This window comes from Cuculus canorus, chromosome 9 (genome assembly GCF_017976375.1).
Source record: "Cuculus canorus isolate bCucCan1 chromosome 9, bCucCan1.pri, whole genome shotgun sequence".
NCBI lineage: Eukaryota > Metazoa > Chordata > Aves > Cuculiformes > Cuculidae > Cuculus > Cuculus canorus.
Window position 1 is genome coordinate 15,431,801 of NC_071409.1, and position 14,255 is coordinate 15,446,055.

The 14,255-nt window shown below is 56.9% G+C and overlaps 2 protein-coding genes across 6 annotated transcripts in view; both read left to right on the plus strand.

Moving 5' to 3' along the window:
• The window catches only part of DIS3L2 (DIS3 like 3'-5' exoribonuclease 2), a 191,330-nt gene extending 181,960 nt beyond the window's left edge, over positions 1–9,370 (plus strand). For 2 of the 4 annotated variants that reach the window (XM_054074490.1, XM_054074489.1), the window contains 6 exons: positions 119–205; positions 4,364–4,511; positions 4,789–4,919; positions 5,162–5,266; positions 5,948–6,049; positions 8,811–9,368. In XM_054074490.1, coding sequence (XP_053930465.1) covers positions 119–205; positions 4,364–4,511; positions 4,789–4,919; positions 5,162–5,266; positions 5,948–6,049; positions 8,811–8,909 — 672 coding nt within the window. In that variant the 3' untranslated portion in view covers positions 8,910–9,368. Of the gene's footprint in view, positions 1–118; positions 206–4,363; positions 4,512–4,788; positions 4,920–5,161; positions 5,267–5,947; positions 6,050–8,810 lie in introns of all 4 variants that reach the window. The other 2 variants (XM_054074488.1, XM_054074487.1) reach the window with 2 other exon arrangements.
• A 1,455-nt stretch (positions 9,371–10,825) lies between these two features.
• LOC104057858 (intestinal-type alkaline phosphatase-like) lies at positions 10,826–14,158 on the plus strand. 2 transcript variants are annotated; one of them, XM_054074491.1, is made up of 10 exons: positions 10,826–10,906; positions 11,497–11,613; positions 11,798–11,913; positions 11,981–12,155; positions 12,258–12,430; positions 12,504–12,638; positions 12,718–12,787; positions 12,902–13,034; positions 13,150–13,343; positions 13,485–13,827. In XM_054074491.1, exons 1-10 carry the CDS (start codon positions 10,834–10,836, stop codon positions 13,718–13,720), a joined length of 1,422 nt encoding a protein of 473 aa, XP_053930466.1. In that variant the 5' UTR covers positions 10,826–10,833; the 3' UTR covers positions 13,721–13,827. The 2 variants fall into 2 exon arrangements, with proteins under 2 accessions (XP_053930466.1, XP_053930467.1); XM_054074492.1 differs by lacking the exon at positions 10,826–10,906 and having other exon boundaries at positions 11,302–11,613; positions 13,485–13,601; positions 13,804–14,158.
• Positions 14,159–14,255: the final 97 nt, after the last annotated feature.

Here is a 14,255-nt window from a genome sequence, read left to right on the forward strand (position 1 = left end):
TGCAGGGAAAGGAGGAATTTTGCTCTGACAAGCTGCTGTTTCCCCAGTAAGGTCTGCCTGGGTCCCTCTGCTACTATAGGTTGCCAACACTGAATGGTTTCTCTCTTTTCTTCTCCAGAAAAGCTTAAATGAAACTTTTGGTGCTGACAAATACTCTGAAGCCAGGAAAGAAGTGCTGACCAACATGTTCTCCAGGCCCATGCAGGTAAGAACAGCACTGCCAGTTGTGGGGCTGCCAGCAGCCTCCCCTCTGTCTCCAGCTCTGTGCAGGTGGCAGTGGGGGTATCAGGCTGTGGATCTTCAGTGGATTGCAGGGTCAGGCAGAGCCTTTCCTTGCCCCTCATCATGTCCTTGTTGATACTGTTTGGGATGTTTCACCCTTGAGGTTACATGTGAGATTTTAGCAGGCTCACAAGGACCCAGCCTGCTCTGTGAAGAGCTGGTGGCGGGCTCCATGGTTCATGTTTGTGCCATTTCTTCACATCATGGTATCCTAAGTGGTCCAAAGAAGGAATGGACCTTGTTTGGAAGGGGTGTGGAAATGGCCTTAAAATAGAACATGGTACCTGGACACAAGCTTCTAAGAGCTTCTAAGAGACCTTTCTGTGAAAATCTGTGTGATAGAGGCTTGTGCTGCTCACACTAATTGTCGTGTTTGGTGTGTCTGCAGCTCAGAACACTTATTTGGGTGCTTGTCACCATCAAAAAAGTTTTTGTGAATCATCTGCCTTTCTTCGTTTGCAACTGGGTGTAGCACAGCCTCTTCTGAGGGTAGTCCTACCGCACAGGGAGAAAGGCATGTTCCGGAAATGGCCTGCTTATCGCTGCAGGAATGAATCATCTTCCCAACATCACTCATTTGACTGTCACTCTTCTAATTAGCTTATTTGCTCCATTTACTCATTAGCAGTTGCCTGGAGTCCTGCTGTACTTTAGTGACTTAATGCTCGCTTGCAAGTGGGACTGGGGACTGAAGCTGTTCCGTAAATCCCTCCCTCATGTATGTGTCCTGCTCAGGATGCTGCTTTGTGAGGCATAGGGAGTGCCCTCTGGAGCTGGCTGTGTTGTCCTGCTTTGACTTGTCCTGGTCCCTTCTGTCACATCTTCCTTTTCTGGTGGAAGGTGCTAACAGGTGAACGCACTGGTGACATCCATTCCCTGCGGTCTCTCTCTGGTCCTGCTGATTGTGGCGCAAGCCTGGGCCTTGCCAGCAGCAGCACTTGGAGCAAGCCTGGCTCTGGGGCAGGAGAGGTGAGCAAGGAGAAGGCAACTTGGTTCCGCCCTGGCACCAAGGAGGAGACGAGCTTTTGGGGACCCACTGGTTTGCTGTAATGCTGCCTCTGTGGTCTCCTGAGGCTGTGGTCTGAGAAGTGGTGGGAGTACTCTGAGGTACCTGCCAGTGGCTCTTGTTAAGATTTAGCCCTGTGAATACACGTTAGATCCGTATGCAAAAGAGGTATCAAGGTTTTGAGGGTGAAGTCTTCAGCGGAGTAGATACCAGACAGAGAGTTTGGGGAAGAGGAAGGAGGAACTTTAAAAAGAGATATTCCACGAGACATGATTTTGGCTGGAACTGGGTTCATTTCATTGTAAGACCAAGGTACCCATGTGTTCAGGTGTGCTGCGCCACTTGGGCCTGGCAAGCCTGCTGCCTGGCACACTCCCGTAATAGGCAAAACCCCACTTACAGCTGAGCCCAATGGCCCTGCAGGGCAGTCTGTGCCTGGATGGCGAGCAGTGTCCGCATCTGCTGGCATTCCCTTCTGTCCATATTCCCTGGCAGGATGGTGTTGCTGCGCATGATGGGGTGCTCACATTATTTGAAGCAGAAATCTGTCTTGATCCTGGGGTGAGCTTACTTGTTTACAAGTTGTTGAACTTGTAAACAGATTTTTCAGACTTGCCCAAAGCCATCGGGCAGGTGGGCAGGTGTTCCTAAATGTGGAGGACAGGTTATTTAATGCTGCGTCAATGCCCCTCAGAAAAAGCAGACAGTAAGGGAGAAGCTTTTCCTGGGAGGAGGGTTTTTTTAATGTCTGCCACCGGTATTAGAGCAAATGGGAGAATCAGCGCCTTCCTGCCTGTGTCCCTGGACACTACGGTCCCTCACTGGGGAGGGGACGGATCTGAACACTGACAGCTGCAGAGCACAGCCACGCAGGGGCCCGTGCCGGTGTCAAGGGCTGGGCCATCACTCTGACAGATGAAGTGGCGAGACCGTCTGGACCCAGGGCGCAAAGGAGTCACCCATATCCCTGCACGCATCTCAGCTCCCTTGATAAAGCTGGTATTTCAGGGACAAGGCTGCAGTTAAAGCAGCCAAAACGGGCTGCCCACGGGTTTAACCCATGGCCACGCCAATCCTGCATCTTCCATCTTTGCTGCAAGATGGTGGTCAATACATGGGTCTTTTGGAGGAAGAAGGAGATGGGAAGCAACTAGTAATGTGTGTGTCTGGGAGAGCGCCTGGATTGCCATGCCAGGAGGCTCGTAACAGATGAAGGAGCAGCGACATATCATTTTTCAGGGACTCAGTCACTCGGGGATTCAATCTGTCTATGAGAGCAAAAGCTGCCCTTGGTTGGCTGGGGCTGCTCTATTTCCAGGCTCCTGGCAGTTCTCCAGGGATTGCAGCAAACAGTGGGGATCTGAGACCACTTGTGAGTCAAATCTATTAATGAGGAAACATCTGCTTTATGCCAGGCTGGTGTCATTGGGGGTAGCGCTGTCGTGGTGAGGATGAATATCAGATACCTGTTGGACTGGGCTCTCTGCAGTGTGTAACCTTACTGCAGCCCAGAGGCGTATTTTTGCTATGATACCCAAGCTGATGCCAACCTCATGAGGGTCATGAGCTGCCAAAAGGGTGTAAAAAATGGTACTGGACCCAGCAGCAGCTGAGTTTTGCCAGCACATCATCAGGAAGAAGTGCCCTAGGCAACAGCAAACTGTGCAGGACCTTCAGCATTTTTTCTACCTTAAAACAAGGCAGGGGTTGCCCTGCACTGCTTTGTGTAGGGAAGGGATGAGCCCTTCCGAGTAGCTTTCTCATAGCAGGGATTTTTAATTACTTCCTCAAACGGATTTGCTTTGCTCTCCACCTACCTGGCATTACAGGGACCATCCTCCCTTCTGCCTGGGAGCCTGGTGCTGTAAAGCCCCTGCAATTTCATGCTGGCTGTCTGCACAAGGGCACTTGTCTTCTCCCACAGCAGTCTCCAGCACTCGGCACGTCTCCCTGCCCGACCACGCAGAGCCTTGTTCGGTGGGAGCTGAGCTAATTGAGTGGAGGCTGTAGTTCCTGGAGTCCATCAGAAACAATTTAATTCTGGGTTGTGGAAATTGGCAGCCACCACAGCTCCTATCCCAGCTCTTGGGTCTCATAATAAGGCTGGGACCGATGCTGCTTTTTTTAACCGGCTCTATTTACTTGCCCGGATCAGTGTGTTGCTGCTCAGCAGGAACTGGCTGCACCACTGGGCTGGAGAGCAGAGGATACAGCTGCCCAAACCATGGATCTCAGGACGGCTCTGCAAATAGAGATGGCTACTCCTGTTTTTTTTTAAATCACTTGCTTTTATTTTTAAACAGGTTCATTCAATTGCCACTGTGCTGTGACCCTGCCACAACCCCCCTGACCCACACAGCCTCCACTCCCTGCCTGAGTTTAGGCCCCATTGTTTTCCCAGCCTTGAGGGCTGGAGTTTCACAGATGTAAAAATAAAAGCTGTAACACATGGGATAAGAGGAGTGGTGCGGCCAGAAGTTCCCGCTGAAGAGGCTGCTGGGCAGCACGGGCCCATCACAGACCCAGTGTTGCTTTAGCTGGGCAGCCAAGCCACTCAGTTTCCCAGGTGTCATCTTGGGATGAAGCAGCAGGGATCACAGCAGGATTGTCTCCTCCTCTTTGGTGAACAGGAGAGCCACTCATCCCAGCCCCCAGTGCTCTCGTAGCAGACACAGTGGGTGTGTGGAGCCTGCAGCCTGACCCAGGGCATCCGCGGTGGGCACAGGACAGGCTGGGCTCTGCCCTGGAAGACAGGCGGAATCACAAATGAGCCCCAAGGCCTGAGCGGAAGCAGGAGGCTGCTTAAACTCGTGTGTTATATGAAAGTTGGTGCAATCCTTGGAGCCAGACAGGGTCAACTAGTAGCCAGCAGCTCCCCACAGTGGCTTTGTCCTCTTTGCTCTGTGCTTAGTTCCTGCAGCACTCGCTTTGTCCCTGCACAGCCCAAACTGAGCAGCAGGTGAAGGACCATTGGCTTTTGGGGCTCTGTCTCACCGACACAGACCCCTCCATCCTCCTGCAGGCTTCTGCCACCATCCTTGCTCACACCCTTTCCTTGCTTCTCACCCGTTTCAGATGGCTCTCTACTTCTGCACCGGCATCCTGGAGGACGAGATCCTCTTTCGCCACTATGCCCTGAACGTGCCCTTCTACACACACTTCACCTCGCCCATCCGCCGCTATGCAGACATCATCGTGCACCGTCTCCTCTCTGCATCGCTCGGTAGGTGCTATCTGGACACTTGCAGAGCAGTTCTGGGAGCTGCAAGGGTAGGGGGTGGCTGTGCCCGGCACAGGCAGGACTCCTGGCTTCCTCCCTTGCCTGCCACAGGTGGTGGGTGCTTGGAGTCTGCATCCCATGGGGCAACTCCCTGGGGTGTGGGTACCCTCAAATAACAGGGACGCAAAGGTGAGCTGGACATCTGGGTCCAGGGTCCCGTGGCATGGCTGTAGGGTGGGAGGGAGCATGGGCATGTCATTGTCACTTGTCCCCTTCCCAGGTGTCAGCTCCCCCATCAAGATGGCAAAGGAGGCCATCCAGAGACAGGCAGATCACTGCAACGACCGGAAGATGGCTTCCAAGAGGGTGCAGGAGCTCAGTGCTGACCTCTTCTTCGCTGTCTTCGTCAGGGTAAGAGCCAAGACTTATCTTCCCCTGAGGCATCTCTGGACTTCCCCATGAAGGCTCAGCCTGGATGTCACCAAGCGGAGGGCTGTGTGGCTGCCCAGCTGGCCTGGGGGATGGCAAACAGTGAGGGGATGCACTGAGTGGCCACCACCGCCACCAGAGCTCCAGGACCTGGAGGTGCTATGACCCCTTGGGGATGGCTGGATGAGAGATGCTGGTGTAGTGACAGCCTTGTCTCTTGACAGGAGTGTGGTCCTCTGGAGTCAGAGGCCATGGTGATGGGTGTCCTGAACGAGGCGTTTGATGTCCTGGTGCTGAAGTTTGGTGTCCAGAAGCGCATCTACTGCAATGTAAGTACCTCACACCGAGAGAGAGGGCTGTACCAGCCTAGCATCGTCAGAGGCTGTCCTGGTGCCCTTCTGTGACAACCCCACAGCCAGCAAAGCTCCTGAGCTGGGCTGGTTGGAGAGGAGGGAGCTTTCTTGGGGGTTTCCCTCCATCCCTCGGCCCCAGGCAAGCAGAAGGGGCTGGGGGAGTGTGGAACAGCCCAGTCTCTGAGTACCACCTCCTCCGTGCAGTGTGCTGGGGTTGATCTAGTCTAGGCAAAAGGGAATAAAAACAGATTCAGGGGCACAGACATCAACATGAAGCTGAAGTGAGGAAAGGGGAAGAGGCTGGGTTTCATTTCATTTAATCAAACGGTGGATCTGGGGCTGTGACAGCACCACTGCAGGCCAGCACCTGCAGTTAGTGACAGCATCTTCTCTTCATAACCTGGTTATATGGCTGGCAATAACATCTTTGAACAGGACATGTATTGTGATATATGGGCTATTCGTGTATCACAGCAGCCCCTGTTTTTTCTGTTAGGCTCAGGCTCACAGGCTGCGGCATCCCAGTTGTTAAAGAGCTGCAGAGGCAGCATGCCAGGCAAAATCAGTGTCATCCCCATCCGCAGGCCAAGCAAGAGAGCTGAGCAGGGGCATGTTGTCAGAGCCACAGGCTGTTCCCAACATTCTTCCTGCCCACAGGCACTGCCCTTGCTGGGCTTCCACTTCCAGAAGGTAGGGAGGAAGCCGGAGCTGACACTCATGTGGGAACCAGAGAAGCTGGAGCAGGAATCTGTGCCCCAGGTAAGACCCCACAGCGTGGGACGGGCTCACAACACCATGGGGCTGGCATGGAGGCTGTGTGCAACAGGTGGATCCCACTATCTCTGCAGGAACAGGTCCAGGAGGCAGGACTGACTTACAGCTTGTCAGGTCCTGCTGTCCCTCTGTGTCCCTGCCATCAAGCCTGACCTCACCCTCAACCTCCTCTCCCATCCAGCCACACTCCATCCCATTGCTGCACCCACACCTGACCCCTCCACAGCCTGCAGACTCTGCGTGCCTGCTGTGTGCCCTGCCTCCCAATTAGCTTCCTCCAGGAACTGAATTAACATACTGTTTACTTCCTTCTTCCAGATCATCAATTAAGTTGTTAAGTAAAATTAAGCCTAAGGCAGCTTCTGTCTAGACCCTTCCCCCATCTTGGCGTTCCTTGCCCCTTCACTGGCACAGCGCTTCCATCAGGTTTCCATCCCTGTGACAGCTGAGACCCGATTAGGAGGAAATTTTTGTCAGACTTCCTACGATACAGTGTGAAATGGTTTAACAGCATCTAGAAATCTCTATCTTGTGTCCCTGTCATCTATTAACTTGGTAACTCTATCAAAGGGAGTAATCACCTTTGTCCGGCTTGATTAAGTGGTGCTTCTTTGCCAGCTTTTGTCTGGCATCACTATAAAATCACAGCTGTGTTGACTGTTGTGATCCCTGCCTGCTGCAGGCACTGGAGGGCTGAGTCCCAACCTCTCCCTGCACTGCTCCGGGGGCTCTGCTCTTGAACCCTGTTTCCAACCAAGCCCAGCACAATCCATCCTTGTCCACCTAGGGCTGTATGAGAAGGGCTCCCAATACAGGGCTGGGCTGACCCTTCCATCTGGTACAATTGGTGTCCTGGGGAGTCCTTTCCTTCCCAGAGGAAATGCGGTCAGAACTCACCAAGGTCCTCAGCTTTCTGCAGCGTCCCTCCCTCTGAAGCTGGGTTTTCCTTTCTCAGCTTGGCTCCGAGAAGCCCCCTGGATGCAGCCAAAGTGGCCTCAGTTCCTCCTTTCCTACAGGAACCGGTATCACTTACACCCTAGCAGAGACCTGCTTGAAAAATGATGGCCCAGCATGAGCAGGGCCCATTTTGGTTAAGCAAACACTTGGCAATGGAAGGAACTCCTCCACACCTCCTAAGAAAACACCAGAGCCCTCCCCTGGGAGCAGGCTCTGAACTGTCCTCAGAGCCAGCAGATCCCTGAGTCGATAAATCTCCAGCTCATTCAGCTGGGATGAGCCAGATCCCCTGGGAGTCACACTGAACTGCAGGAGATGTCATCCAGACACCCTGTGGCACCAGTTACCTCCTGCTCCCTTCCTGGCCCCAGCTTTTGGCCTCTGCTTCCCATTTTGGCTCAGCCTGGCCAGGCAGGGGGAGTGTCTGCCTGTGGGGAGCTGTGGAGTGGTCTGAGCAGTCTGGCCCTACTGCGGAGGGGAGGTGTTGCCCCCATCTCTCCCCGAGCTCCAAGAGATGGCCAGGATCTCAGTGGCCATTACTCAGGGCTTGAGTATGAAGTGGGTTTGAGGGATTTCGTGTGAAATTGGTCTGTTCTCTGTCAGTTAGCAAAGGGATGAGGCATGATTTCCAAAGGAGAGCCCTGATAATCCCCACTTGAGTCCCCCTGATGGGGGTGGGCTGCCCATGGCCAGTGTCCTGTGTGCTTTTGCCAGCCAGGCAGGCAGGAGGCTGGTGCTTGATTGCCAGCAGCTACCTGGGCAGCCGTCTGCAAAAGGATTTCCCTGTGGCTTGCTCCTTGCTGGCCACTTTGATATGGTTAAGTCTCAATGAGATTTTCCTGCTCTGAATGATTAATCTGGAGCAGCCGGCTCTGGATGAGCTGGGAAGGGTTTGACAAGGCTACGCTGGTGGCACTGTGCTCACTCCTCCCGTGGGCCAGCCCTGAGCGGATGGTGCTGTCAAACCCTGCTGTAGCACAGGTCCTGGGGATGGGCTGCAGCAAGTGAAGCCCCTAGAGGCCCGAGCACAGCCCAGGGCAGCCCCTTCCCGGTGGCCCTGCCAGTCCTTGAAGTGTGCATCATGGGCAGACCTGGTCAATGCCTTGCACTTCTAATCCACACGATTGCACAAAGAGATGGAGTCAGACGACTAGGGAGATGGCAGCATGTTCCTGAACAGGAGGGATTGATTGGATTGATTTTCTGGGGTCTTTATTCCCTTGCATCTCTCTCATCCATCATGCTCCCTTCCTGGGTCTCTGCGGGCACGGGGGGGCCGTTCCCTCCTTGTGGGATGCTAAGAAAATGCTCAGCATTATGTGGAAAACCCTTCTTGCCGCAGCTCGCCACTGGCGGTTGGCCAAGTCGTTTCATTAATGGATGATGTGTGTTCTCCAGCTGGAGAAGGGAGGCATGGGCAGGCTTTAGGGGAGACTGGGACCCAAAGCCAAGGGCACAATCATCCACGGTCCTTCCCAGGCTGCACAGAGAACAAGACTGGGACTTAATCAGTTGCAATAAGTGAGGATGTTTTGGGAGGCTTATTTAGGTCCATTAGGGTTCTGTGATTGGCTTTGCAGCCCAGCAGTGCCGCCCTCGAACATGCTGCATCCAGTCCTGAGAGCACCCTGGACCCCATCAGAGCTAACTGAAGCCATCCTGCCCTGTTCCCCTGCCACTGAGGTGCAGCAGCGGAGGCAGCAAAGGCCAGCATGGCTCTAAGCAAATTCTGGTCTGATTTGCCCAAGCCACCTGAATAAACCTTTTTTCTCCATGTTCCTTGCTGAAGGTGATCACCATTTTCACACTGGTGGAGGTCGTGCTGACGTCAGATGGTGTCCCGCTCAAGTACAACGCCCTGCTCAAGAGGCCGAGCTCAGAGAAGTGAGCACCCCGGGCTGTGTGTGCTCCCTGCTGCTGACTCTTGCTCACCTCCCAGGCCCTGCATCAGTGCCCAGCGGGGACGGAGAGGACCCACGAGGAGTTTGGGGTTTTGCATTTTAAAACTGGTGCCCTTTTATTTCTGGTTTGGTTTTTAACTCCAGCTGGGAGTGGGGCTCAGGGCTTGAGCCTGCCCGAGGCAGAGCATTTTTGCTCTCAGATATTTTTAGCTTGATGCCTTCTTTTTATTTCTCAAGGCAGTGGTGTCTGTCCCCAGCCACCTTGGGTGTCCTTCCCCAACCACCTTGGGTGTCTGTGGTGAGGGCCAAGTGGGGGCACATATTCCCAGGAGTGGAGAGGGGCAGCCTCCGCTGCCCAGGTGGGACGCAGTGGGCTGCAGTGGGGTGCAGCCATGGGGCCATGAAGGGGGGCTTCTTGCAGGGTTGTGTGTCATGTAATAAAAGCCTGGTCAGCAGCACCGTGGGGGGTTTGCACAGGTTTTATTTTGTCTCCTTCACATTCCCCCAGCTGGGAATCCCAGCAATAACTTGTCTCCCAGGAAGCCCTGCCTGCTGCTTCCCAGGCATTGTGAAATCCAAGCAGCCGCACCACCTCCCCCAGCCCCAGCATGGGCTCGGCAGGAGGGTGTGGGCGACTGGGTGGATGTGTGCTCCTGGCTCCTGCTCCAGCCACTAGTCACTTCACTGGGAGTCACTGGATGTCTTCTCCAGCCCCTGACACCCTGGCCTCCAGCCCAACCCCGCTGCAGCACCACTTCCTTGCTTCTCCCTGCTGTTGAGAGAGCGAGCATCCAGCCCCTCGTGGACTGACCAGTCCCTCTGCAGTCTCCGAGCACCTCTGCCTGCTACCTGTCCCCATGTCCCCCACCTGTGCCGTGCAAAGTGTCCCGGGGAGCACGGGCTGCTCTGCCACCCGCCACAACTTCCATGGGGACCATGAGCGGCAGCTGGTGGAGGGGTTGTTGTCTGAGGAGAAGGAGTGGATCCGTCGAGCCATGCTGGGAGGGGGCCCTCCACTCTGCCTCATCAGTGGTGACAGATGCGGCCCTGGCACAGACACACCTGCCCTCTGCAGGAGCCGGGAGCTGGACGAACCCAAGCTGCCTGGCTCAGGATGGGGAGTCAACCTGCCCTCTGGCAGCTGGCAAACCATGAAAGCCATCAGAGTCACTGATGGTCTATGGGGGTTGTGCTGCTGGCAGTGTCCTTCCAGATGACCTGGCATAACCACACATGGGCATCACCTTTGGACGTGGGAGTGGGTGGGTTCAGCTTGTTCTTCCCTGGGTCTCCTGCTTGTCAATGGGCACTGGTGACACAGGGCTGTTCCCTACCTCGCTGTTCGGGTGTGCTGGCACGAGCTGTCCCAGGGCCAGACAGGCAGTGTGTGACTGTGTCCCTTGGGAGAGGGGACCTGAGGATGCTGACACCAAAGGCAAAACGTCCTCTCCTTCAGCCCGACATCCCCCTCCTTGGGTTTGTCTCAGAGGAAAAAAGGCCAATCCAGCCCAGCCCAACCCAGCCGAGCTCAGCCTGTCTGCAAAAACAGCACTTTGACCTGCACCCTCCCTGCTGCTCCCCAGGGTCCAACAGGCAGCTGCCCCCGTGGAGCTGCCAAGCTGTCCTCGTCCCCAGGGAGGACACCCATGTCCTCCAGGGGGACCTAGCATGGTCCCCAGGGATGGGCTGGAGGTCCTCCCTCGCAGGTTGGGGGGAGGGCTGGCCCCAGGGAGGGCCGGGGGCACTGGGAGGGCCCTGGGCAGGGCTGGGAGATAGTCCCTGAATGTTATCAGCCCATCATCTCATCCGTGATGGGGCTCAGCCCTCCGGCGGGACAGGGAAGGGCCATAAAGGGCTGCCCCCCTGCCCTGGACACAGCCAGCATTCAGTGAGGAACCTGGGGTGGTCAGCATGGGACAGCCGCTCTCCGCTGGGACCTGCCTTCTCCTCTGCCTCCTCTCCCAGCTCTCTGCTGCAGCCCCAGGTGACAGGGGACAAGTGGGACAGGGTTGGTAGGAGCCCTTGGTGGGGGGGGTGCTGGGGCTGGTGCCACTTCTCTGCGGGTCTCGGGGAAGCTGTCACCTCGCCAGGGTATACCGGCAAAGGCAAACCCTCCCGGCCACCACAGGGTGGTCTGGGACCCCAGCATTTGAATGGATTTGTCTCAGCCCCCACAAAAACAGCCCCACTGTCGCTTAACTCCCTGGCAGTAGCTTTGAATCAAGTGGCTCGATAGCCAAAGCTGGTTGTGGTGGCCCAGACGTGGCACACTCACAGAGGGCTGATAGTCGGGCACCTCATCACCTGTTCTGAGAAGCACAAGAACTTCCCTGCCAAACTGTGCCTCAGTTTCCCCCTCTGCAGAGGGTGGCCAAAGACTGGGCTGATCCCCAAAGGGCTCCTGGCCCCTCTGAGGCCCCCAGGAAGGGGACTTGGAGCTGCTTTATGTCCCTTGGGTGGAGATGCCCACTCTGATCTGCAGAGGGGGGAAGATGGGGGGGGACGAGCATGTCCCTGGGGACCCTCAGGCTGCCCAGTGCCCCTGCATGCCCCCAGCTCTGCTTTCAACTCCAGACGCTGAGAAGAACCCAGAGTACTGGAACAAAGGGGCCAAGAGAAGACTGCAGTTGGCCCTAGCCTTGCAGCCGGCAGCACAACGGGCCAAAAACATCATCCTCTTCATGGGTGACGGTGAGTGCCCTGGGTCCCAGCCAGGCCTCGTGGCTCCACGGCTTGGCAGCAGATGGAAGACACAGCTGGCGAGAGGATGGGGCTGGTGCAGGTCCCCTCCTCCCTGGCTGGCCCTGGGCAGTGCCTGGGGAGGGCGGGACCATCCCTCACGGCTTGCCACTCCATGGCTCTGCCATGCCCGCAGGCATGGGGCTGTCCACCATCTCGGCAGCTCGGATCTACAAGGGGCAGCTGGCTGGTGGCTCGGGTGAGGAGAGCGTCTTGGCCATGGAGACTTTTCCTCATGTGGCCCTGGCCAAGGTGAGTGGGGCAGCACTGGGAGGTGGCCGCCCTGCCCAGAACCCCACTGACCACTGCTTGCTTCCAGACCTACAACATCGACCGGCAGGTGCCTGACAGCGCCGGCACGGGCACAGCATACCTCTGTGGGGTGAAGACCAATGCCAAGACGCTGGGGCTGAGTGGGGCAGCTGTCTATGGCAAATGCCGGACCACCTTTGGCAACGAGGTGGACTCCATCCTGCACCGCGCCAGGCTGGCAGGTACGGGGCAGCAGGCAATGATCAGAGAGCCTGGCATGGCGTGGCCATTCCATGCCGTGCATGGCTGGATAGGGTCTCGGTAAACCCTTGCGCGTGCTGCAGGCAAGTCGGTGGGCATCGTGACAACCACGCGGGTGCAGCACGCGTCCCCGGGTGCAGCCTATGCCCACTCAGCCAGCCGAAGCTGGTACGCCGACTCCGACATGCCCAAGGAGGCGCTGCGGGATGGCTGCAAGGACATCGCCTACCAGCTAGTGCACAACACGGACATCAATGTGAGCCGGGGAGCAGGTGTGGGAGAGGGGGGACACCAGGGACATTGGTAGGGTCTGCTGAGCTCCCTGGCAGGTGATCCTGGGTGGCGGGCGGATGTACATGACACCCAAGCGGACCCCGGACCCTGAATACCCAGAGGACCCAGCTCAGAATGGCACCAGGAAGGACGGCCTTGACTTGATTGCCAAATGGCTGAGTGCCAAGCAGGTACCGTGCCGGGGTGGAGGAGACCTGATGCCAGACAGGAGGCACGCGCTGTTGGTACCAGCTCTGTTTTTGCTGACAGGGCGCGCACTATGTCTGGGATAAGAAGGGCCTGGATGCAGTCAAGGATGACTCCGTGAGCCACCTGATGGGTAAGATCATCACTGACTGCACCACTGGTGACACTTCCTCCCCATTCCAGGGGTGCTGGTAGGTTCTCAAAGTGGCCCTGGTGTGGACACTCCCCCCTGCCCCCATTCCCCCAGGCCTCTTCGAGCCCAAGGACATGAAGTATGAGCTGAACCGCAATGCCTCCACGGACCCTTCCATCGTGGAGATGACAGAAAAGGCCATTCGCATCCTGCGCAGAAACCCTAACGGCTTCTTCCTTTTTGTGGAAGATGAGTAGCCCCATGCAGGCAGTGGGCCTGAGGCTGGGGAGGAATGCAGGTCCTGGGAGATGGTGGGTGTCCCAAGGGACCAGGGAGGGGGATGACGGCTGTGTTCCCTGTGCAGGTGGCAGGATTGACCACGGCCACCACAGTGGCCGAGCCAAGCAGGCACTGATGGAGGCTGTCATGCTGGACCGGGCGGTGGCACGGGCAGGCGAGCTCACATCCTCCTCTGACACCCTGACCGTTGTGACGGCCGATCACTCCCATGTCTTCACCTTCGGGGGCAACACGCCGCGTGGCACGTCCATCTTTGGTGGGTCCTGAGGAGGAGTGGCAAGCATCCCTGTTCCCATTTCTTCCTTTGCTCTCACTGGAGACTGAGCCGGCCAAGGTGAGGAGCTTGGGAGAGGGAGCCAGCTGGGACAGGGAGTGACAGTGTTTTTTGCTGCGCCAGGGCTGGCCCCCAAGAAAGCCAAGGACAAGCGAGCCTACACCAGCATCCTCTATGGCAACGGGCCCGGCTACAGCATCCGTGATGGGAGCCGCCCAGCTGCCAGCCTCCCCGCAGTGGGTAGGAGCCTGCTGGAGATGGGGTGGGGGACACAGCAGGCTGGGGCCAGCATCCCATGGGCATGGCCACTGGGGCTGCATGGGCTCCCGGTGCCACCACTTGGTCAGGAATCACCATGATGACAGGGTGATGGGAGCTGCCCCAAGTCCCTGTGGCAGGGATCCTGCTGTCCCCAGCTTCGTTTCTCTTGTCCCCCCTGCAGAGGACAAGGACTACAGGCAGCAGGCAGCTGTGCCCCTGGAGACAGAGACCCACAGCGGGGAGGACGTGGTGGTGCTGGCCCAGGGCCCCATGGCCCACCTCTTCCATGGGGTGCAGGAGCAGCACTACGTCGCCCATGCCATGGCCTACGCCGCCTGCCTTGAGCCCTACAACACCGATCCCCAGTGCAGGGCAGCCCGCAGGGCCTCTCATGGCAGCCAGTGCTCCCCCCAGCTGCTGCTCACCTTCCTGGCCCTCTGCATGGCTGCCTGCGTGGTGGGGGGCTGAGAGCCTCTGCGGAGCCCCACTTCAACCCAGGCTACCCAGTCTCCCTCCTCCACCCCACTGAATGTATCCTGTGGCCAGGATCAAGGGATGCAATAAAACACAGGTTGTTCGTCTCCATCTGCCGTGTGAGGGTTTGCAGCAGCAGTCAGTTCCTGCCCCCTGCCT